Below are 25759 nucleotides of genomic sequence, written 5' to 3' on the forward strand. Positions count from 1 at the left end.
CACAGCCTCGCGGTGCAAAAAGGCAGACACCTGCTGGCCAGGGCTATTCTGTGATGCCAGCCCGGTGCCTGGCTTGTCAGGGCATCAAGGCACGGAGTCTCCCCGTGAACAATGCTGCTGGGGAGGCCAGGGCTGCTTTGCACAGCTCTTAGGCAAAGAAAGGGGCTCTGTGTGTGATGGGAAGGAATCCTCAGGGTCCCAGGACCTTCCCTGCTCTGGGACCATCCTGTGCTCGCTCAGAGGGAGGCTGCTTTGCATAAGGAGCTGGGAAGTGAGGTTTGGGAGCACAGCATCATCCATCACTGACGTGTCTTCCCGCAGCAGAGAACCACCCTGTCTGGCAGGCCTCGTTAGCATTCAAATGAGGAGCTGCTGAGCAGAGCCGGGGCTTCCCACTGCAGCAGGTCACAGCCACTCATTCACCTGTCACAACCACAAAACCACAGGATGCTCGATCCCCTCTAACACCTCCTTCCCCCACACACATACCAGCATGGAGTATAGAGGCTTTGAGGGCAAAAACGCACAGAGGGAGACGTCGTGGCCATCCTGAAGGCCATGGCAGGACAGTCACGTAGAGCCTGCTCCTGAAAGGATCCCAAGGAGGGGGGTGTTGCCCTCTGCATTAGGGGAGGGATTGATTGTGAAGAGTTGCCTCTGAGAAAGAGCCACGGACAGGTTGAGAGCTTGTGGGTGAGAGTTAGAGGCCACCCCAATAAAGGACACCTTGTGGATGGGGTCTATAATAGGTGCCCGATCAAGGGGAACCTGCTGATGAGGCCTTCTGGCTCCATCCACCAGAAGCATCGTGCTCACAGGCTCTCATCCTCCTGGGGGGTTTCAACCACCCAGATGTTGGCTTGGAAAGCCACGGGGCAGGCAGCAAGCACACCAAGAAACTCCTGGAGTCCATCGAGGACAAATTCCTCACCCAGGTTGATACCAAGAAGAGGAGAAGCGTCACTGGACTTGGTGCTCACCAGTGCAGAAGAGCTCGTTAAGGAGGGCAAGACTGGAGGAAGCCTGGGCTGCAGTGGCCATGCCCTGGTGGAGGCTGTGATCTCGAGGGATATGTGCCTGGCTAAGAGCAGTCAGGACCCTGGACTTCAGAAGATCCAACTCCCAGCTGCTCAAAGAATTTGTGGATGAGATCCCGTGGGACACTGTCCCTCTGATCAGAGCTGGAGACTCTTTAAGGATACTTTCCGTGGAGCACAAGAGCTCTATTCTAGGAAATAAATCAAGCAGGGAAGGTAGGAAACCAGCAGGGTTGAACAGGGACCTGCTGGGCAGCCTGAGGAGCAAGAAGGAAATGCACAGGTGGTGGAAGCAGGGACACAGGGCCTGGGAAGAGCAGAGGGATGTGCTGTGGGTGTAAAGGGGTGGGAGCAGGAAAGGCAAGGCACTGACAGGACTCAGCTTGGTGAGGGATGCAAAGAGTAACAGGAAGGGGCTCTGTAGATCAGAAAAGAAAGAAAAGAAATAAAAGAAAGGCCAAGGAGAATGTGCTGCTGGATGAGAGGGGTGAAGTGACAGCGACAGACAGCAGGGGACCCAGAACCCCCTGCCCTTGGTGCCGTAGGAAATAGAGGCAGCAAGATCAGAGCTCTGGGAGGGCTGGAGGGAGGCCGAGCCTTGAGCCTTGTGTACTGCAGGGCAGAAAAGCCAGAAAGGGAGATTCACATTTATTTAGGAAAGTGGGCCGTGTTATTAATAACCCGTAATGAGCGTATTGCTGTACACGGCAGCGTAAACATACACACGGCCTTACCGAGCCAGGCGAGTTCCCTGCTGCAAATTGTTTGCAATTTGCAGTCGGCTGTGTCTATAATCACGGTGACTGCGTGATTCCTGCTTTCAGCGCTGGGAGGCTGGCACGATAATGAGGGGCTCTGCTAATTGGTGCTCCTTTAACTACAGTTTCTTGCAAGGAAAAGTTGCGCTCGAGCCAGTCCTTCCCCCTCAGCGACAACAGAGCTGATCTTTCACCAATCAGCCCCATTCTGGCCCCAACATCAGGACTGGAGTAAAGACAAGGGAAAGAGAGTGAAGAGTGAGGGAGGTGATGCTGGGCTAAGGGGAGTGAGGCAGTGCCAGGGCTGGCGCCCAGACTGGCACTCAGGACACGAGGATTTATTCCCCAGCCACCCCTTCAAGCCCAGCACGGCTCTGATAAGCAGAACCAAGGAGAAAAAAAACGCTCCTGAGTCATTTCTTTGGCTCCTGTGCCTGAGATATATCTCAGAGAGCTGTCACTGACAGCTAGAGGAACACTGCTGCTCTGGAGGTTTCTCTTCTCTCGTGCTTGGTGTCCAGCTCTTGCCCTGCAGGGCTGACAAGCACATCTACTTCTCTCTGCCTCCCATCAGGGGGGCAAACAGGCCTGCCAGAGCCCTTCTGTAGCAGAGATGACACCAAACACGATAGGGTGTTGGGAGCTACCCATGCACCAAAACCACTTCTTGCTGCCCTGTCCCCCTCGTCCCTACTAGGAGAGTGTTCCCAACCAAAGGGCAACTCAGTAGAGATAATGCCAAAGGCATCGCTGGCAGAACTTCTTGCTGAGGCTGCTACAGGTGTGTACAGAGTGCTTCTGGGCGACAGGAGAGCTCAGCACCCTCCTGCCTGCATGAACACAGTACGTGGTGCCCACTGCAGGACTGCCTCGGCACAGGCTCCAAAATAACACTTTGAAGTGGTTGCTCTGCTGCAGGAAACATCCAGCACAGGGCAGGAATGCAAGGACTGGATATGAAGAGGGAATTGGGGTTGTCACATAACGGGCTGCCTGGAGAAAGGCAGCCTGGTCTCTGCAGAGCAGCGGGTAGCATTGCTTGCATGTGCTTAATGCAGGCCCTGGGGATAATGGAGCACTGGGAGGCACTGGGAGGCACTGGGCAGCGTTGTGCCACCTTCTCTGAGCTCAGCAGCCCAGGGTCACGTCCCTCTCACCTGTTCCAGGCTCTGTGAGAAAGTATTTATTCTTCTCGGGCTTCCTCCAGGGGCTTCCCCAGCTCTGGTATTGTTCTAGGGATACTGGATCCATGTGAAGAACAGGATCTGCTGTCCCCTCTGCAGGCCTGTCACAGTATCAGCCCTTGAAACACCTCAAAAGAGTTGCTTTGCTGCAGAACATTGGAGGCTGGTGAACTGTACAGGGAAGTCCAGCATACAGAAGGTAAGGGCCACAAAAGCAGAGCCTCTATGGCTTTGCTGCTTTGACCAAGGGTGGCAAAAAGGAGGAGCCTTCTCTTCTCTTCTCTTGTCCCATGAAAGATGAAAGGGCTTCTCTTTCACCAGTTTGAAGGATGTAGAACTTAAAATAGTTTAAAACATTTTAAACCCTAATGAGGAACGGTGTCCCCAAGCTTCCTCCCCAAAAGCCGTTTCTGCCCCAAGCCCTCTCCTCTCCCCCCAGGCAGAACACCGGCTGCATTTTGCACGGACAGAGCTCGAGACACAGCAGGCTTGAAAAGTCTCAGCTCAATCAAATTACGCTCTCCCAGGCTTGGTGCCTGCTTGATCTCATGAAACATAACCAGATTTCTCCTAAGAAGAAATCAATAAGCTAAGTGTCATCGTCTGTGCTGAATCCTGAGCTGTGCAGAGTTCATTACACTCCCTGGCTCCGCGCAGCTGCACCCTGTGCTCTCTGCTCCTGGGCTGCCACGGCAAGATGTGCCATTGCACATCGGTGGCAGCAGGAGTTTGTGTCTTCTAAGCAACTTTTAAATCACCCATTTCCCACCTGACGACATGCAGTAAAGGCAGGTCTTGCTGACATGAATGATGCAGCTGAAGACTTAACTTAAATCTAGAAGGAAGAGGCCCACGGGACACTGTGAATGAAATGGGGTTGGGGGAACACAAGGAGGCCCAAGCCCACCCCAAATGACCCACAAGGATCCTCGAGTCCAGCTCCTCAGTCCCCAAAGGACCACCCATAAAAAATAAAATAAAAAATCGGATCGTGTGTCTGAGAGTGTCCAAACCCTTCTTGAACTCTGGCAGGCTCAGTGCCATGACCAGGAAGCGTTGAAGCTGCTGCTGAGCCTGTTTTGGGTTTAGACAGCAAGGTTTTGGTAGCTGGGGGCTGCAGGGGTGGCCTCTGTGAGAAGAGCCCAGGAGCTGTCCTCGTTCAGAGGACAGCCAGTTTCAGACAGCCCCAAAGGGACCCAATGCAGCCCCCATTCAGCTCCCCTGCCCTGCTCGGGGGAAGGACATAGAAGAGGGTGGATGCAGGGAAGGTGTTTTGAGCTTTTTTGTTTTGTTTCTCTCTGCTCTAGCTTGTTAGTAATAGGTAATAAATTACATGAATCTCCCTACGCTGAGTCTGTTTTGCCCAGGACAGAAATTGTTGAGCAATCTCCCCGTCCTTATCTCAATCCCTGAGCCCTTTCCACCAGATTTTCTCCTCCTTTCCCTTTGAGGAGGGGGAGTGAGAGCGTGGCTGTGGTGGAGCTCAGCTGCCCAGCTGGGTAAAACCACCACAACACCTTAACCCAGATTTTTTTCCCAACACCAGCTTAAAAAATAACGTAAAGCATACCAGATAAAAGAAGTTTTGTACATGTTTCATAGAAGTATCCCAAAAGTTTTGGGCAATAGGCTGCAGATTGCACACACACCTAGGCTGTTGCAGACTCGTGTTTATCAGTGACAGCCTCCATTCAGCTAAGGAGGAAGCAGGGCAGGAGGTGAGCAGTCTCCATGTTCCGAGGCTGCTGACTCCATTCCTGTATCGTGTTGGTGATGAGACTTTCCCCATCCCTGATGAAGTTCAGGAAGTATCTCATTTCCACCGCACTTCCACCCAGCAGTCCAGACACTCAAATAAAGAATTAGTCTCTCCACACACTGTACAGGCAGCGTGCACAGATGTTAAACAAGATCCATCCCAGAAAAAGCCTCACCGAGTGAGGTCCGCATCGTCCTCCATTTCTGAAGGCAGGCAGGTGCAGGGATTCCCTATCTCATGGCTGGTTTCTGCACTGTAGAATTAACTCTGCTCAGATCTTCAGTTTGTGTACTGGTGCTTAAAACATCTGAGTAAAAATCTGAAATTATTTCAATGGCAAAAGCACCAGGGAGAAAACTGTGTGATGAGGGAAGCAGCGGGGACTACATCCCACCCATCCCCAGCCTGCCCTGGAGCAGAAGGACCTAGCCTGGTAGCCAGGCAGCAAGTCTGGGCAGCTTCTGTGGGGCAGGGCAGGCTGCTATTGAATTTGCTGCACACATCAGCCAAGGGCTGTGAGATTGAAACGTTTCACCCAAGGGCTGTGAGGGAATCCCAGTTACACTCAAAGGAACTGATCTGGACACTTCCATCCCCACGACAAGAAGTGCTATCCAGCATCACCCTGTTTTGTGTACAGGCAGAACGCAGCACCACATCAGTCCTCTGATATCCTATTCCACGACTATTTTCCTTCCCCCCACCCTCACTTTCCATTGAGAGGACGCAGCTGAGGAAATGAACCCCACCACAACCCCAAAACTGAGCCTTCAGCAGAAGCTCAGAACCAAGAGTCTGTAAACGTGTCTCCAGCTTGCCCCCGATGCCTTCCAGTTGCTACCTGGGACTTCCAGGACAGGTGTGTGATCCCCCAGAGCAGAAATCCATCCGGTGAACAAAGCCATGCTTGGGAAGAACTTTACACAGTAAGGGAACTGTGCCCTCTTTTCTCATCTCACTTAATCACTGCCTGAGCTACAAGAGGGGATGTTCTACTTGTTATTGCATTTTATTTACTCATTTGTTGTTACTCTGTCCATCCTTATTCCCCATCAGTGTTCTAGCACTCTGCCTGCCTCCCTGCAGCCACTCAGAGCCTGTCTCCTCCGCACCATCAGCTCAGCCTGGCAGAGGAATGCATTGCGTGCTCTTTAGTGGTACCAGCTCACAGAATGAACAGAAACACCACAAACAAGGATGCTCCCCCTGCAGAACTGTGGACGTTTATGTATGATGATGCAAACAGCTCCATCCTGACTCTGTTCTACTCCAAGTCATGTGCAAATACCCGATTGCATTTGGTTTGGTGAGGTACAAGACACTACAGCAACAGAAGGCTTATTGGTATTGGTGCCACTCGGTATGAGATGTGGATTAGCTGAGACCAAGGGTGCCTTAAAAGCACCTCTGAGTTCTTTTTGGGGTTGATGTAAGGCCATCAGAGGATGACAGCAGAATGCAACTAGGCCTGTCACACCTCACTGCAGTGTTCTTCAATACCCATCTCTGTGGGTATCACTGGAAGCACTGGGAAATACACAGAACCCTAACCAGCCTCCTTCAGCCACGATTAAAACAGGAGCCAAGAGCAGCTGCTAGTGTCTTAGAGCACTCTCATTACAATCTACCCTACATCCTTACAGTGCAACAGCTACACAGCAAAGTGTAAGGCAGATGTGTCAGACTTGTCCAGTTCATGATGGGAATTGGCGGAACGATGGCACACCTCACAGCCTGTTCTTCTGAAAAGGAACCAATCTAGCCTCTTTCCCCCGCAGATCATCATGCAGTAGACTGGTGCAAATTCAGAACTGGCATCGCTCGAAGAGAGGGACAGGAAGCTCTCAGATGCGATTCTTCTCAGAGAACTTGCTCAGTGCTTGATGAGGAAATGTCCAATAACCTCCAGGCAGCGTAGGGGTTGAGCTCGTCCTGGTCTCTGCACAGTGCCCATACGTACAGCATCCGCAGAACCTTGTCCTGCAAGAAAAATCCTTGTTAGAGCTCGCGTTATGGTCACAGACCTCCCAGCTCAGTACTGACTGGGGAGATGTGTAACATTCGCTCCAGAGACTTGTCGTTTTTCTTTGTAGGTTCAACACTTACTAAATTGTGGTTAAAAATTTACCCCAGTTAGGAACAGATAAACTTTCGATATCTGAAAACAGCATTAGAATTCCCAAATATCTCTGCCTGACAAACATTAGCTGACACCACAGCAGCCAACTTTCTATTAACAATACATCAACTGTTATTACGTTTCTGGTTTCAAACTGGTTTGGCTGTCAGGCTGTACTGCTGCCTGTAATCTTCAATCAAGTTTAAGGCTCTTCCCTCCAGCTACAGCTATGCCATTCCCAAACCAGTCTGAGCGCTGCATCCTCTCCCCACAGCTACGTCACCAGCACCCACATTTCCATTTGAGCAGCTCAAATTAACCAGAAATTATCGCCACCGGATCTGAGGAGGGACAGAAAGTAAAAATAATAACTTATCTATGTAGATTAGATCACACCATGAATTGAATCCGTTGAATACCATGAAATGAATCCCTTAATTATGGTGTTGTGGGTTTATGTGGCAAGGTTTTGGCAGCAGGGGGCTGCAGGGGTGGCCTCCAGCAGCTGCCCCATGTTAGACAAGGGACAATTTCAGCAGGCTCCAAAGGGACCCACCACTAAAAGTGTTTTCATTTTTTGTTTTGTTTCTCTCTCTGCTCTACCTTGTTAGTAATAGGTAATAAATTACATTAATCTCCCTACGCTGAGTCTGTTTTGCCCAGGACAGAAACTGTTGCACGATCTCCCCGTCCTTATCTCAACCCCTGAGCCCTCTCCATCAGATTTTCTCCTCCTTTCCCTGTGAGTAAAACCACGGCACATGGTCTTATGAAAATAACTCCCTGACTAGTCACTGCAGCTAGACATGACAAAATCTCTGCATCTCTCAGGAGAGAGGTGACACTGCCTAACACACAGAAAATGTGCTCCTAGGAACCCAAATCTGACACAATATCGCAGGTGCTATGATCAGTTTAACTGCTCCCCTTTTTCCATGACTGTTCCTTCCACAAATCAAAGTTTATTTGGATTTTACCATTTCTGAGTTGCCAAAGCTGCCCAGAATGGAACTGAAAGTTTACTCAAGCTTTCTGTGTAAATTCATCACTGCCATCTGAAGCAAGTATGTGATGACTATTAGCATAGCCATGTAACATGACTGAGCCCTGGATCAGGTTGCCCATGGAGGTTGTGGAGTCTCCAACCTTGGAAATATTCAAAAGATGCCTGGACATGGTCCTGAGCTTCAGCTGGGGGGTCACACCAAATGAGCTCCAGAGACTCCTTCCAACATCAACCATTTTGTGATTCTGTAACGCACAGGGCACAGCAGGATCTTTCTCCCTCACACACAGATTTCCAAACAAAAGAAGGCTCTCCATGCTAAAAATAACAAAATGGAAGGCCACACCATGTTTTAGAGGCAGCAGCAGATGAAAATTCACAAATGCACTTAAAATCTCAACTGGAAGAAAATTAGATAAAGAGGCCACGACACCATGAGGGACTGCCAGGGCTGGAAGGCAGCACTGAAGCTCAGCCTGTTGCCAGAAGCTCTGAGTGTCTGACCAGGAGACGTCTCCTTTATAAGGGCCAAAACCAGCCCCCCTAAGCCACAGAACATTCCCCAACACACCACTCCAACTTCAGTTGCTGTGAAGAAACATCTAATAGTGTTTTATGCAAGTCCCAAAATAACCGCAACAAAGAAAACGTGAAAATAAAACTGATGGAAATGGGAAAATCTATGACTCCAGAAATAAATCGCTACGCTTGTGAAATGACTGAAGAGAATAAAAAAGATCTCATCACACTCTTAATCAGAGAGAAGCCAGGTCCCTATCTGTTGGCAGCCAGAATCGAGCCACAAAGTTAGCTATAGTGACAAAAGGGTCAACCACTCTGCAAGGACACAGGCCTCAGATGATCAGGCCTCCCCTCTAATCACATTGGGCCCTGTGGTGTGACTGATTAACAAGGATGTAATTAAGTGCTAAGGGGAGGGGTTACTGTGCAAGGTGACTCCTAAACAAACTGGCAAAGGCCTGATTTCTGGAAAGTTAATGACCAAAAGACAACGGCCCTGCGATCCTATAAGTAGCAATCCCAAACAAGAATTCCTGGAGAGCTCCAAGGCCTGCAGCAGGCTGCACCAACAATCTCCCACTGAGCTCAGACGCCTCTCAGGGTACCCCTGAGGGGATCTCAGGGCTCAGCCTTCAAGGAACAAGCTCACCCACAAACCCTAGCCAGGGAGTAGGGTGAGTAATTCACTCTGTTACTGTTTTGGAAGCATGCAACTGGATTCCAAAACACTGCAGGATGCTGCAGGCTGAACAACCCCAACTCCCTCAGCCCGTCCTCACAGGAGAGGTGCTCCAGCCCCTCACACGTCTTCCCCTCGAAGGGGGACATTCCCCGATATTCTCAGCAACACCATTAGAGCAAGACAGCACTTTTTTGTGAGTTATAAGGTGTGTGGGTAAGTGAAATGCAAATACACCACACACTGCTGTAGGGAACAGAGAACGTATAACTGACACGGCTGGCAGGGGACCTAGGGAAACCATGTGCAGCCGGTGAACATCACTTACCGGATCGCCTTCTACCACTTCCCCTTTCTGATTCTTTATTACCATCACAATCTGAGCTTGAAAAGTGATGATTAATACTGGTCCCTGCTCCATCATTTTCCCCATAGCCAGCTGCAATAAAAAAAAAAATAATAAAAAAACTATTAGAAAACAGACATTTCTGCAGATTAATGTAAAAGCAACAAGTGTTTAACACAACTACTGTGGCTTGACACAGCTAACAATCCCATCTCCTTCAAGCACTGAATGGAGTTATTTTCACCCAGTTATACTTGCTCTGTTCACACAAATGCTACATGCCTTATCACAAAACATTTTCCCAAAATCTTTCTTTCTTCACCAACAGTCTCTTCTCTCTGGTGACCAATGACAGAATGCGAGAGAACAGCACAAAGCTGTGCCAGAGGAGGTTCAGGATAGGCATTAGGAAAAATTCCTTCACCATAAGGGTGGTCAAACGATGGGACAGACTTCACCGAGAGGCGGTTCATGCCCCATGCCTGTCAGCGTTGAAGAGGCATTTGGATAATGCTCTCAGTAATGTGTGTTAGGTTTTTGATTTGTTTTGTTTTAAGCTCTGAAATAGTCAGGCAGTTGGACTTGTTCTCCAAAGGTCCCTTCCAACTGAATTATTCTAGTCTATACTTAAAAGATTTCCCAGAATTGTTCTGAAAGTTTTCACGGTATTTCCAAATCTAAAAGTCTGGAAAAGATGAGCAGGCTCTGTTTCATCTTTTCCAAATTAGAAAGTAATAATAAAAGAAACCCTGCTCTTAAAAAACAAAAGCAGAAAGCTAAATTTTCCAAGGAAAATGCTTGTAAATGGATCTTTAACACAAAGTAGTATTGAACTAGATTTAAAAATTTAACTAGCAAACTTTAGGTAGTAGAATTATATTCTTCTGTATACTCTTCAATAAAAATCATTGCATTTTATCACAAGGTAAAGAATGCATCACAAGAGACAGTTACAAGAACATGCTACAATTTACAAAGATGTGCACTGCATTTTATACCTGCAGGTTGCTGCTTTAAATCAAAAAGCTGGACAACAATACCTGCTTCTCCAGCTAAAACAGGGTAAGCTATTCATTGTAGTCCAATATCCTACTCAGAACATCGACTGCATTATTCCTGCAGGTCAGAACTCCTCCCCCCTGCTATTTTCAACCGGACAAGAGAACCAGGAATGGAATGGATATGCATTTATGCATTTTATTCTCCCCTGAGGAAAACTCAGCAATTCTGCAATGCTCCTTTGCTTATCCAGAGGGAATCAGTTCTCTAGCCCTGCAGTAACTCACGCCATTCCAGCCAAGGCTGCATTTTTGGAATGCGCCTGGTCATCCAGCAATGCATAATGCCCTGTAGCTAAAACCAGATCTCACAGCCCTTTATCGGACCCATTTCTGTGACAATTGTTTTATATGACACCATCCAGTACTGCCAATTTCTGACAACACACATTTCCATGCATGTTTCAAGGAGGAGAGGGACCACATCGCTGATTAGGGTGTATCCTTTACAGGTACCAAGACTTCCAGATGAAAAAAAATACTTATATTCAAGACAGTATACGTATCACTCCCCCCACATCAAGTTCAGAAAGCCTATTTCAAGCCTATTTCAGCCTATTTCCTTTTTCAAGCCTATTTTAAGTCACATACTTAAAACTACATTTAGGCAGCTTAATGAATAGTCCTAACAAATATCAGAGACACAAAATTTCATTTAACTTAAAGGCAGCAGCTATCTAATGAAGGAGGAAATTAGAGTGCTTAAGCAGGTACCTAGAACGTGAGTTCTTATGCTGATGTTTTAAGACTTGATTTTAATTTCAGTGCTGTAAACTTTGTAGCATGTGAACTCCCTTAAATCTAAACATTCTTTCTCAAATTCAGGGAACAGTTTTTGTGAATGATATCACTCAACATACTCCTATAAATCTTATCTAGGGAAATGCATTTCAAAATTTAAATATACAGCATCCTTTTATGCTCCTTTCTTGCAACACAGTGTAACAGGAACTGTACTCATTCTTTTCCACATCAATCATTTTCCAGCTAAGGTGATGTAATTTTCTTGAGAAACGTTATGTGAAAATAGACCTCTAAAACAAGCTAACAACAAAATGTCTTTGCAGACACTACTCAGAATCAGTGCACAGCTCTATACTAATTAGCACCTACAGAGGAAAAAGGTTATTCAGCATAATATGAAATCAGGTTTCCCAGACACTAAAAATACAGAAAAACATTTCATTTAACTAAAAGGCTTACAAAAAAAGCAAGCGTGTTTATTACTTCCACAGCTTTAATTTTGTTAAAACATGCTGTTTATTGCTCAAGATATCCAGGCAAATTGCAGATGCTACAGAAATTTTCCTGCTCATTCGGCACGTGCTTGCAGTTAATACCTAATTTATCAAACTGGTAGGAGTGACTTCCTCTGCCCCTAGATGGATGAGGAAATTAGAAGCCTATCAGGCAGCAATGGAAAATGGTCTGAGGAAGACGACCAAGCATTAACTTTCTGTGTTAGGAGGTGCCTTGTCTATTAACAGGTAGATGATTTTCTTGTTCCCTGTGAAGAGGGAACAGCCATTAATCAGGTCGGCTCCCACTGCTCTTTTGTAGGGCTACACATGACAAACTCTTTAAATCTTTTGCTGTAGGGCATCTCCTCAGATGTTTCTGGAGCTCTCCTGCACCCACTCCAATTTTTTAATCATTTGAGCACAAAAAGAAAGACTTGTGCACAGGGCTGCAGACAGAGAAAAATCACCATCAGCAAAACTCCTTTGAGCAAACCACCAACAGCAGCAAATTCTGTTCTCTTGGTTCTCCATCACAGCTGCTGAATTCTTCCTAACTTCTGGTCTTGCAGGAGGGTATGACTGTAAGTAAGCACCATCCAGCAAGCCGATATGCCCAAACAACATCAGGAACAACTCCCACTTTGTGAACAGTGATTATTATCACCATGCTCCATTTTAACCTCTACCTGAAAGCTTACATTCTCCACATCCTTCCCTTGGAACCAGATTACCTGTGGGTTTAGATCCTTATTCTGTAGATGTAACTGCATTCTCTGTTCCTACAGGATTGGCCCTGCACCAAGCTTTATGGTAACTGTCTGAACAGATCAGCAACAATTCCCTATTTCTTTCTACATCACTGATGAAAACACTGAACACTGTCTGACCTGGTATCAGTCCCTACAGAGACACTTAATAACTTATCAATGAGGAAGTTGGGCAAAAACGCCAGGAGGCCTGCATGGATAAACAAGGGCCAAACTCAGCCAGAAAAAGAAGTGGAAGCAGGAACAGAGAGCCTGGGATGGATACAGTGACACTGTCTGAGCAGCCAGGGCTCAGGCTAGGAAAGCCAAAGCCCTTTTGGAATTAAATTTGCCATCACGGGCAATAAGAAAGGGTTTTATAGGTACATCGGTGATAGAAGGAAGACTGTGGAAACTGGGGGCCCTCTCCAGAGGGACTCTATCAGGGAGTGTATGACAAGGAGTAATGGCTTTAAACTAAAAGAGGGTGGTTTAAATTAGGTATTTTTACCTCGCTAGTTATCAAGAGCCATACAGAACAGCAGTTAACTCTCTCTGATAACTGTTCCTGCACTGCACAACCTCGGGTCACAAAGGCATTGCACGTTATCATCCAGAGTAAGCATCAACGAAGCCCTTCACAGAAAGCACTGGGTTAGTGCTACTTGCCTTTATTATTAGCCTCTCTCAATCCATGGTGATTAAGACCAAGGGGCCCTGGCACAGAGGAGACAAACCACAATGCTGTAACTTAGGCTTGATCACACAGCAGCAAATCACTCCTTATCTATCCCATGTCTCCCTTCCAGCAACAATGATCTCTGTTAGCAGAAATGGTAAATACCAAGGTAGCATGAGGCAAAAAACAGATCAAAGAAGGAAAAACATGAAGTTGTGAGTTTCTAATTCATTCCCCAAGGTGAAATAAAGAAAAGGATACTCACATCAATGTTGTCAATGTCCAGAATCCTGGAGTGGAACTGCAGACCCATGGCCTTGGCTTGCTGGATTGGATGAGCAAGCTGACTGTAAGTCTAAATGAAGGAACAAACCTGTGTTACATGTTTAAATTTGTTCTGTCAAAGAAAAAGAGATTTTCTGCTTAGCAAGAACCATCAGAAAAAGTTAGGTTTTTGTAAATACGCTGAATGCAAGTGTCTTGCAAGATGTCAAACAGCTACATCAAATGTTCTGCGCTTCACATAACCAAGTTCTGCCTAAGAATCCCATCTCCCCTGGACAGAGCAGGAGACCCATCATTCACAGCAGAGTATGCACACCGAGTCAAACTGACAGCCAAGGAACTTGCAAGTTCTGATCTGACAGCAGACAGGGAGAAAACAATTTGGAAATGAAGCTGGTTTCCTAATGCTCAGCCAGAACCTGGAGGCAAACCAGCACCTCCTGCCACCTTTTAGGTACATATGCTTCATTATTTATGCATCGAGAAGTGCTGCTGGGGATTCAAATTGCCACTTGCTTCCAGCAAGTATCACAGTATTTTTGGCTGCTATCAAACAAACAGGAGGCAGTCCCTACCATGCCTCCCCACCACTAACCTTTGTCACAAGCATTTAAAGGCAAAAACCCTACAGAAGTACATTGAAACACTAGAGAAAAGCTGGAGTTACAGAACAGGGATGCTAGGGACAGCAGACACAGCTCTATGAAACACAACTGAAGAATGGTTTAGGTTGGAAGGGACACCTGGAGGTCATCTGGTCTAAACTAAACTGTCAGGCCACTGTTTTAGGTAAACTCTGACTCGGTATACTTGCCTTACTGATTTGTATTCCAACAGTTTAGTAACCAGTAGCACAAACTTAACACTCAGTATGATTTTGCTCAAGAGCCTTTATCTTCTGGATCCTCATTAATAGGACTCATTTCCTACCTTGCCTTATTTTATGGATGATTCATGACTATTGAGCTTAATTTGTAACTACAACTAGCTTAGAAGGGTTTGGTCTGTGTTTTATAAACCAAAATAATCTGCTACTTCCCTCCAGAAATTTGAAAGGAGTTCTACGGTATCATTTCAAAGGTGGCTTGAAACACTAAAGAACTGTCTTTACTTTCAGACTGCTTTAAATATCCTACTTTTTTACATCATGCAGTATTGTTACAAAGACAGAATAAAAACAGCTAACCTCAAAAACTGTAAACACTAAAGACTGTCCCTTCCAGCGTGTGAATTTCCAGCCCTCTGGTGGTGGTCATTAGTAAGGAGAACATTCATTTTAAACAGTTACATTATTTAGAAACAAATCAAGTATGGGCCTGCATTGCTAACAACAGAATTATTCTGGAGCAGAGTGAAAAGAACACGTGTCCTGTCTCGTTTAAACGCCATTGTCAGGTAAAGATCTGCTTCCATGAAGTTAAATGAACAGTACAAGCACTGAATCACAACAAATTCATATTCAATCCTTCAAGAAGTTTATCCAATACTGAAAAATTATACCTGTACAAAAATAAAATCAACATCTAAGCAATAAATTCAGTTTTCTGCAGCCAGATAATCCAGGCTGCTGATTTTCTATGCTGCAATTTCAGAAAAACTTGAGCCTGCCAAGATTGCTGGGATATTGCAGTGAAATTTTGTTTGTTATAGTTCCAGGGACAACTTGACCCTGCAAGCAGAAAATTGTCACCTTTCTGGGTCAGCTCAAACATCTCTGCACCTTTCCACACCATATCAGGGATTCTGGCCAGTCCCATGATGAGGCAATGAGCACAAACTGGAACCCAGGAGGTTCTGGCCAAACATCAGGAGTGTTTCTTTACTGTGCAGGTTACAGAGCACTAGAATGGTTTTCCAGAGAGGATGTGAAGTCTCCAGCCCCAGAGATCTTCAAAAGATGTCTGCACATGGTCCTGGGCAACCCAAACCATTCTGTGATTGAGATACTGGGGAATATGGGGCAGACACAGCCAACAAGCCCAGCCAGCACATTACAGACAGTTTCTGTGCATGGCTATGCTGGAAGACAGCTGACCATACACTGTCTTTCCACTCATTCCCCATAGCTTCAGGCTCCAGTGGTTCATTAAAGCTGAAGTAAGTATCGAGTCAAGAGGGATCTGTGTGCTCACTTCGTTTTGCATCTCTCTTAATAAAGCCTCCTACAAACCAGTCCAGTGTCAAGACACTCATGGTTCCAGGAAAATCAGGCACCACAGCAATTCTGGGATTATGTTAAACATAACTGGAAATGTTGTGAATTGGGGCTGCATAGGCGCTAATTTGATGAAGCCCCGTGAAACCTCATGTCACAAGTTCTTGAAAGACTCATTGATTCTTGGAGACTTCTGTACTAGAAACTTCTTCAGTTTCCCCTGGAATTTAGAACATACAGTGCACCAATCCTCAGAGGCTCTACTAAAGCCCATCCAAATCAAGAATGGCTGTGTAGAACTGGAGCTAGTTGGACTAGTTTGAGCTTCTCTCTCAATTCCCTCTCTCTCATATCTGTACTACTGCAGAAATCCATTGCATTAGTTTTTTATAGTATGAATGTTTTAGATGGGGGAGCAGCCAGGCAGAACAGGTAAGCGACATCACAGATGCAGTGGCTAAATGGCTTGCAAAGAAAGCACGGCACACCTACTTATAAATGAGAATCCTAAACCTTTTCAGACATTTTTAGTAGCTATACTTACTGCTTCGTAGCACCAATCTTTGAGGATCTCAAGCTCTCCAGACATCATAGCCTAAAATAGAAAAACCAATAAGATTTGAACATTTTAAAATACATGCCTTGTCTGAGAGTTGAAGTAACAGCACTTTCAGCAGCAAACTATTTTAAACCCCACATCTGATGAAAACCTGACGTAGGAAAAGAGCAAGAATTATCAAAGAGGAGCAGCAATAACAACTTCTATTTAAAAAGAAGAAAGAAAAAAAAAAAACAGACCTAGTCAGAGGTACATAAATCTTTAGATAATTAAGACACAAATTTAAGTCCTACTGTCTAGCACATCACCAGAATGCACCCTATGCAGAGATCCTGGGAGGTGGGATCTAACAGAAGCCAGAATACAAAACAGATATGAGGTCCATAGTTTTTAAGGCTGAAAAATTGTCAGGGAACATAATGAGCAGAAAAATCACACTGCAACTCATAAAAAGGTTTATCTTTAAAACCGTGTAATAAACACCTGGGACTCATAACAAGACAGATGCTAGAAATTTAGCAGTTTTCAAAAATAAAGCTAGTTCTATGTAGCAGGGTATTTTTCAATGTAACGGCTAGAAACCTTCATGCTTAATGCCGTCAGTAAGCTGGCCACGTAAAGCCTGAAAACACTATCCTGTGAAAAACTGCTCCAAGTCAAGTGCACCACACTTCTGTAGCTTGTTTTAGTGACATGGCACTGTCAGGAAAGGGAGCTGGACTGGACTATTCACTGTCCCATTTCACTGCAGACACTGCAGTTTCAGTCATGCCTCTGATACACACACAGGTCAGTCACTAGAAAGACAGAAGTGACAAAAACTAATTATGACTAGAGAATCACAAATATTTCTGTGTGTATTGGCACGCATTAGGTTGAGGTAACACCTTCCAACATCATAACATGCTTCTCCATTACACTGTAGGATGACAAAAATGACACTTTGCTCTCTATTAGCATTTACTTCCTTCTCTTCAAGCCTTGATCTTTCCAATCTCATACAGATCTCTCAAAACAATTGCTGTTGTACCTCTTTGAATACCCTCCTTTCACTGCCTTTCCTGACATACTACAACAGTGAGAGGAACTACACACAGCTGTAGTAACATCCTTCACGGATTTACCTTGTAGCACACCCTTCATCTCTACTATCATCCTCTGAGTGTTTTCACAACTTAGTCTTTGAAGTTTCATATACTTTCTGGACTAGGGCCAGAAATACTTTCACTGAACCCTTTGTTATGATCTGGTCTTCACAAGCAGTTACAGATCGTTTAGAAAGCAGCAATGCACATGCACCAAATTCTTTCCCTTCACCAACATCTGATACTCAGAACTGCTCATTCACTTAGTTCAGTTTGATCCCTCTCATGTTCATACTACTACTCATGGGAGAAGATGGCCAGTTGTTTTTCCAGGCCCAAAGAATTTTGGTGAGGCTATTAAATTATGAAATATGGTTTTCAACTAAACTATAATGCAAAATGCAAGTTCCTATTTCTAAGGTTACCGTATGTATAATGGTGTGCAAAGCTGAGTGCTTGAGAAGCAAATACAGCCCCTGCTTTTAATTTTAGCACTACGAAACTGAAAGAAAAGTCTTCTATATTGCAGTAAAGGAGAAAATAAAACAAATGCATCACACTCTGTCCCTACCTTACCTCCAAGACATTGGGGATTATATCACGCTCGCATTGCTTTAAAAAACGATCTTTGTCAAAGGAGGGATCCACTTTGAGTATCTCTGTCAAAACCTCAGACATTTCAGTCTTCGAGAACAATCCACCTGATAAAACAATTCAGAGAGACTGTTACCAGAAAACAAGATGGACCTTGGGTTATCTAACAGATGGAAGGAAGACTCATCTTGAAACAGCTACAGACTGCAGGTTACACTTGAGATTTATCCCACCAGATTTATTCACTTGTCGTCATATTGCCAATAGCAGGTTGCTACACTGTCTGACACTGGATAATGATCCATGCAAAATACAATAAAGCTCCCAAATCTTTCCCAAAAAGCTAGTACCACACAAACAGTTACTAGCAACACAGCTAGAAGGCTAGAAAATTGAATTTAATCAAAGCAACGATTAAACATTACCTATCAAATTGGTGACTTTGTCTGTGACAGCTCTGGAAGCTCGAATGAATGCATTATCACTTTCATCATACTTCATTTTCATTGCAAAGAACCCTGAAAGAAGAGGAGACATGAGCAGCAGCGTCCTTCCACTGAGTTCCTGAACTAGAAAAATCAAGCAACGGGTTGTAGATGAAACCTGCTAGCACTCTTCTAAAGCTCTTTGTCGATTAACAACCTTCAATTTCAAAATCTAGTTTTCTCCCCATCTTCACAGAATCACAGAATGTTAGGGACTGGAAGGGACCTTGAAAGATCATCTGGTCTGATCCCCCTGCCAGAGCAGGAACACCTAGATCAGGTCACACAGGAACACATCCAGGTGGGTTTTGAATGTCTCCAGAGAAGGAGACTCCACAACCTCCTGGGCAGCCTGTTCCAGTGCTCCGTCACCCTCACCGTGAAAAAGTTTCGTCTCATATTTAAGTATCCTTATATATCCTATAAGTATACTATAAGTATCCTTATATATCCTATATTCCAGCTTGCACCCATTGCCCCTTTTCCTATCGTTTCTTTACACTTTTCAGAAACATCAAGCATCTAGATGACTATCAGAAGTTATTGCCCACTGCAGTAGAGATATCCAGTACTTTTAAATTTTGCAAAAAACAAACAAACAACAACCACCTAATGACAAAGTCCCCCATACTCCAGGGTTCTAAGCGGGTGACAGTAGAAACCAGCTCACTAAAAACATGATTTTTCCTCACCATAAGCTCAAGGACAAGAGGCCAGCCCTATCCCCGGTGACATGCACTTATGTCTGCCCTGACCTCTTAGCAGTGTAAAAGTGGATCTATCTAGAATTCTTTGACCAACGGTGAAGGAACCTACAGGGAACTGGGACTGCCCAAAGACAAGAGGGGAAGAGATGTGCACACAAAAGGAGCCGCTTGGAAAAGACACACAGTTGACAACATTGCAGATCTCCTAATCACACCACCTCACAGCAACAGCAACAACAAATGTCATGATTTGTGTTATGTTTAGACTAGTTGCATAGATGGCATCAGGTCCCACATGGCAAGAATCAGATCAGAGAAAGTAATGTGCTACTACTTTGTCTTTGGAACACTTACTATTGAACACCACATTGTTGTCCTTGAAATCTTTCCACTGCTGATACCATTTTGAGTCCTTATGCAGCACCATACCCATGGCCTCTCTAGAAAGTTCAGAAGATGGGTACTTGTGAACAAGTAGCTTACATGAGAGTGAAAATAAAAAGAACGACAGCCCAATGAATCACTGCCATGAATATCACCACAGCGTAGAGTAGCAGTGACGCTGATGCACAGCATAAAAGATACATGATTTAGTGGAGCAAGGCAGTACAGAAAGCAGAGCTCAGACTCAGTCCTGCCAAATGTAATTCAATAGCAAGGTGTTAGAACTGAGAAAAATGTAACACGTGCAAGTCATAGTTTCATGACAGAACATTATGTACCCACTTGGTATTATTAAATGCCCAACTTCACGATCAGAAGATACAGTATCATCAATTTGTGGTGGCAATTTGCTCTCAGACCTACCTGCTTTGCTAGGTCACACCTCTCCCTACAGCCTTATTTCAGCCATTTAACCATTTTTGATCTGCAGTTAAATTTTAAAGCTTTTATCACATTGTACACAGAAATATTTACCCTAAATTATAAACAATACTTACTCATTAGCTTCAAATACTCGTTCCTCTTTAATCCTCTCGCCTGAGAATTCTGTTCTTTTTCGTAGTCGCTCTGGACGCTTGTAAGGACCAGTCTGCCCTAAAACACTTTCATCTATTTCCTTCTTAACGGTTTCTACTCCCTGAAAAGAGAATACCCCTATTAGGTTGATTTACTTTTTCTTCCCTCCTTTCCCCCCAAAATGGTTCTGTTGAAGGAAGAAGATAGGTTATTCCAGGCTCTCTAACTCAGAAGAAAAAGAAAAAAAACAGTGCAGAGTGGCTAGAACTGACATCTGGCTAGTCAATTGGCTAGTAGAGGCCATCTTATGAGAAACAGAGAGACTGCTAAGGCTAATGTTCCATCTGGCTTGGTATCTCCTCTTATAAGGGGTAAATCTAATACTTCTGAGGAGCGATGAGTAACCAGTCAAGTGGAATATTTCCTTTTAAGCTAATTGACAGTTGATAAGGTGGCATCAAAGCATATGAGTGGTTATTTATTTTCTCAGAAAGGAGAGCTTCAGGCATGCCAGTTTTTCAGTCAGTAGCTCCCAAGAATACCACTAGAACTTGTCTACAGAAGAGGGACAGTTACTACTCTACTCCACAAACACAGAAACCAGTTTTCCCCATAACACTTCTTTTTATGGAAGCTCAGCTACACAAGACTTAAACTTTTCTAGGGTTACTGAGCGAATGCTACACCTATAAAATACATTTCTTCAATTTATTGGCTTATTACAATGTCTCACAAGCACTACTTCTTAATAGAAAAGGTCTTACAATAAAAATTTTGCATCTGATTTTATACTCAGCACAAGCTTGCACATAGCTTCCATGTCAACAAGCAGTGTCCGCAGCACTGGGTCCCAGAGAAGCATGGGACATTGAGAAATACCTGAGAAATAGCTGAAGTACCTGAGAAATAGCTTTGAAAGCTGCTGTCTTGCCTAATTTCTCCCCTCCTTTTGTCACCGACTCTGCAGACTGCTTTGCTGTTTTTGCTGCTTCTTCCACACCTTCTTTTATCTTCCGGCCAATATCACTCTTACTTACTTCATCCAAACTCTGGAACAGAACGGGGAAGAAAAGATCACAAAAACACAGGTGAAAACACATTTTGAGTCAGCCTTTTTTATGAATGCTAAAGACCTGATGCACACACAGTAAAACCAACCAAACCTAAGGTGAACACACAGTTCTATGTCCCAGGAGAGACTGGAATACTGGCTCGCCACTGAAACTCAGACAACATGTCTGTACAGAACAATAATTTGGCTACTCACAGGACCATACCCATTTGTAATAGCTGCTACCCATACATTTAGAAAATATTCTTCTTGACCTCAAAGAGGAGGTCAACAATGCCAGAGTAAAAATATCCCAGTCCTGTTCTTTGAAACAATCAGATACGGCTTCTTAAGATAAGGCAGAGCAGAGGTTGAGATAGCTCTCTGCTATTCAAATCTTCCTGCAGAATTAGCAAATGCATTTCTCAGTCCAACATGTTCAAATATATTATTTAGGTTGTGTTCACAAGAGCCAGGACGCTGAAACTTTGTTAACAGCTCTATCCTTTACGATCTGCAATAGTGATCACCTATGGTATAGCAAACAACTTGCACCAACAATAAAAAAGAAAAGGTGATAATTCAAATACACACAAAACACAGAACCTCAGAACCTAACTGCCACAGGGAAAGGTTACTCCATGGCTCTTTTACCTCTTTAACTGTACCAGTGATTTCTTCAAGTTTCTTTTTAATCACTTCTGAGGTCTTCACTGTTTCAGATTCAATGGTTTTCTGTGGGGAAAAAAAAAAAAAAAAAAAACGAAAAAAAAAAACATTAGCAGATAGAACACTGTAACACAGGGCAAAAAGAGCTACAATTGCTTGGGCCTATACAGGATTACTACATTTAGCTTTCTCCATAATAACTTTTTTTTTCCAAATGAGGAACACATTCTTACTGAAAAAAAATCAGAGTATAACACATTCTTTTCTGGGTAAAATCCAATTTTTTGAATTAACCAGCTCCAGCATTTAATTACTGCTGTTTATAATTCTTTAAAGATTATAGAAGAAGTACTAAAACTGTCAACATCAAATTTAATGCTCCCTTATTTTATCTTCTCATTATAGGAGAAATTCCAGTGAATGGTAGCTGGGAAGATTTCCACTAAGACATCCATTTACCTGTCAGTATTTACAGCCAAGCAGAACTTCTCATAAAAATTGGAATGCAAACAACTAAAAAGTTCATTTCTGAATGTTAAATTTGAGTCTTTCTAATAGCTTAGTGACTATGCAATGAACACATCAACAGAATTCATGGGGAAGACTTACATATTTCCTTCTTGCTTCTCGAAGTGCATCAGATTCTTCTAGCTTTTTAGCTTCATCTCGGAACTTTTTAATACTTTCTTTCATCTCTTTGTTTTTTGCTAATTCTTGTTTGATGTTTTCCACAAAACCTGATATAAAACCCTTTCTTCCTCCTGAAGAATAACATCTAGACTAAAGAAAATTGTTACATGTTGCAGAATCCAAAGAGAAATTAAACAAGTATCAAAGCCAGCAGGTAGATTTACTTAAGCCAAGCACTGGATCACTTCTAATGTATTAAATGTTGTGGAAAATTGTACCACTGCCTTGAAAAATAAGCCCCTTCCCCTTAAAACAGCCAAGCATTAGACACATTTCTGATGCCCTGTGAAATAAATCTATATAGTTATTAAAAAAAAAAAAAAAAAAAGCTTCTCTAGGGGCAGTTTGACATTAACCAGGCTTGAAACAACCCAGTAGATGAAGTTACTACAGCACCACTCCTGAATTCTGCCACTTGGACTCTGCTACTACAAAAATCCTTGGATTTGTCACGTATATCTTGAACTGCTGAAACTTTCATCCTAGAACTGTTGCTTCTCAGAAACATATCCACATCTAGCAGATTCAGTACTCTAATGGGAAACCACATTCATCCTGAAATAAAAAAAAAATCAGCTATTAACCAACCTGATTGATCTCTAAAAGAGGCGTGCTCATTCTATACATGGTACCACTATGGACTGCAGGAACTGGGTATCTTCTAGATATAAGCCATATGCCATTGATGAGACATTTCTGCAATCAAAACACACGATCAAGTTAGCACACAATACAAGATGGCAGCAGTCTCGAAGAGCCAAGATAGACAGGAAAGAATACTGCAAATGGGTAATATTTACTGCTCTCCTGGGAACAGATTCTGCGTGCTGAGTAACCTAAGGACTTGTGTTACCCAAATCATGCAGCCAAACTGTTTCCCTGCGAGTCTCTCTCAAACTGCTCACCCTAAATAACAAAAAAAAAAAAAAAAGAACAAAGCATGAACAGAACAAATGGGCTTTAAGGATTTAGGAAAACATTTTGTAAGCTGAGAACGTTTAATTCTGCATCCAAACTAACAATGTGCCTATGTGTTTTATCAGGCTTGTAGATGTTGAAAAGTTTGGTAAATAGCCATGCTGCCCTATCCTGTGGCTTCAGGCTGAGAGAACTGGGCCTGTTTAGCCTGGAAAAGAGAAGACTGAGGGGAAAACTCATTTATTAATATCTGAAGGGAGAGTGGGTGTAGAGAGGATGGAGTCAGACTTTTCAGTTGTGCCCAGCAACAGGACAAGAGGCAACAGGCACAAACTGAAGCATAGGAGGAATATGAGGGGGCACTTCTTTACTGGGGGGGTGACAGAGCACTGGGACAGGCTGTCTGGAGGGGCTGTGGGGTCTACTTCTCTGGAGATATCCAAAACCCCCCTGGATATGATCCTGCACAACGTGCTCTGGGTGATCCTGCTCAGCAAGGGGGTTGTGGACAGGGTGGTCTTCAGAGGTCCCTTCCAACCTTGGCCATTCTGTGATTCATTAACAACACTGCTGCCAAGCACCATAAGCCAAATCCAGACATTACATCTGACATCACTGCCCATACCCTAATGGCCCAATGATAAACGTTATAACTCACTGGGTTCTACATTCCTAATAAGTCACATATTTTAAGTTCAGCTCCTGCTTTTTTTTTTTTTCTTTTTTTTTTTTTTTTAAGTTTTTCTTATTTATTTTAAGTTCAGCTCTGCGGCTCTACCTAAGCTCCACTTGCTGGACTGCTGAACTTAAAAGTTTGAATTTGATCGAGTTTGAATCAAATGAAATGCTCTCCACAGCCTTCAAACTTGGCTGCCGAAGTCATCACTGAGGACAAGCTTTGCAATAAGCAAGAATAAACCAGATTATTATATGCATAATTGAAACGTCTACAAGAATTAAGAACATTAAAACCTAGGACAGGAGGCCTGCTGGATTTTAACAGATCGCAGCTCCTAACCAAAATGCACATTTCTTCCATGTTACTGACCACTTTGAAAGAAATGCTTAATGCCACGTTTAGCTTTGTGCACATGAGAAGATCAACAAGCTTCAAAGCATCTCAAAAATAGGTTTAAAGAACCAGAACGTTTGTGTTGAATTAATACATCCATTCACCTGCTCAACAGAAGAGAAAAGCCTCCTGGTTTATTTTCAGCCCCATCAACAGAACAGCCCAAGGCTACAGACAGCCCTGTGAAGACTCCCTGGAAGCTCCAAGACAGACCTAGGCTAATTTTTCTGCTTTCCCTAGCTTTATAGCAGCTCCAACTTGCAGCGTGGGTCACTGTGATGAAGCTACCGAGTCAGTAGCGTGGGCGAGGCCGGTGGAGGAGAAAGAGAACGCAGAAGGCCCCGAGCATGAGGGAAGGAATCCCCTCAGCGACACAGGAGGGGCAGGGGATGAGGAGGAGGGGAGGATGAGGAGGAAGCGGCGATGAGGCCGAAGGCTGCCCGCCTCTCCGGAGCTCCCACCCCTGAGGTAAAACCGACCCCGGCGCCCCAACCCCGCTCCCTGCCGGGCCGGGCCGCGCCTCAGGGGACGGCGAGAGAGGAAAGGAGAGGGAAGGAGAGGAGAGGGAAGGGGAGGAAAGGAGAGGAGCGGAGCGGTCCGGCCGGGGCTCCCACCGCCTCACCGCGGCCCCGGCTGAGGGCAGCGCCCGCCGCCCGCCTCCCTTCCCGCGCTCACCCGGCAGCCGCCCGCCGCCGCCGCCGCCATCTTGAGGCCGGTGTGTGACCTTCGGGCGGCGCCGAGCGCTGACGCCGCTGCCGCGCGCCGCTGAGGATCGGCCCCGTCACGGGCGGCACGGGGACGGGGCCCATGAGGTCTCTGCCGTGAGACTCCCTGAAGAGAGTTAAATAAACGATGAAATTCCGTCAGGGTTTGCCCTTGCGGTCAGTTACGGCCAGAGCCTGAAGCCCAGCCCGGGACGAATCGCCTCTGGGTGCCCCCGGGTGCGTTCACAGCCCAGGCTGCACAGCACTACCTATCCCCAAAATGAGTCAAACAACATTGTAACTAACATTTTTTTTTATTAAGAGGGCATTTTTTAATCCAAAACAAAAGATCAAGTGCAGTATCCACTCTTCTGTTCTTCCCAGCATCTCTCTCCAGCCTAGGCAGCACGCCGAGCGTCTCCTGAAGTATCCCCTAAAATATGTGCCAAAAGGGGACATTCCCACAGGTTTTTTCTTCAGCTCTCAGAAGAGATAGCTAATTTCATAACAAACATACCAACTCAGGGTTGTACACTACCTTTTCTGCAATAGCAGAGCTGATTGGAGACTTCTACACTTCCCTGAATCAATTACCTTTCAACAGCACAGCTGTGCAAGAGAACTATCCATTACTGAACTGTAATATAAAAACTTTGTGTAAAATAAGCTGTACATCCTGTATAACAGAACT

General features: G+C 44.6%; 1 protein-coding gene across 1 annotated transcript; it reads right to left on the reverse strand.

The window, feature by feature from the left end:
- Positions 1–5728: 5728 nt before the first annotated feature.
- TIMM44 (translocase of inner mitochondrial membrane 44) lies at positions 5729–25083 on the reverse strand. Its single transcript, XM_084302922.1, has 13 exons — positions 25040–25083; positions 22963–23070; positions 22294–22464; positions 21670–21750; positions 20864–21013; positions 19946–20085; positions 19359–19444; positions 18238–18330; positions 17795–17919; positions 16119–16169; positions 13400–13489; positions 9393–9503; positions 5729–6718 (listed from the first exon to the last, which is right to left on the reverse strand). The coding sequence occupies exons 1-13, from the start codon at positions 25067–25069 to the stop codon at positions 6599–6601; spliced, it is 1356 nt and encodes a 451-aa protein (XP_084159048.1). The 5' UTR covers positions 25070–25083; the 3' UTR covers positions 5729–6598.
- Between the last annotated feature and the right edge of the window lie 676 nt (positions 25084–25759).

Source organism: Netta rufina (genome assembly GCF_964035555.1).
Source record: "Netta rufina genome assembly, chromosome: 28".
NCBI classification, from domain to species: Eukaryota; Metazoa; Chordata; class Aves; order Anseriformes; family Anatidae; genus Netta; species Netta rufina.

Excerpts from the sequence above, each read along its gene's own strand:
- TIMM44 (XM_084302922.1), bottom strand. The coding sequence starts at position 25,069 with ATGGCGGCGGCGGCGGCGGGCGGCTGCCGG. Across the intron at positions 21,751-22,293 it reads GAGAAGCAAGAAGGAAATAT|AAAACCATTGAATCTGAAAC; the intron begins GTAAGTCTTCCC and ends TTTTCCCCACAG. Across the intron at positions 9,504-13,399 it reads TGGACATTGACAACATTGAT|CTGGCTATGGGGAAAATGAT; the intron begins GTGAGTATCCTT and ends TTTTTATTGCAG.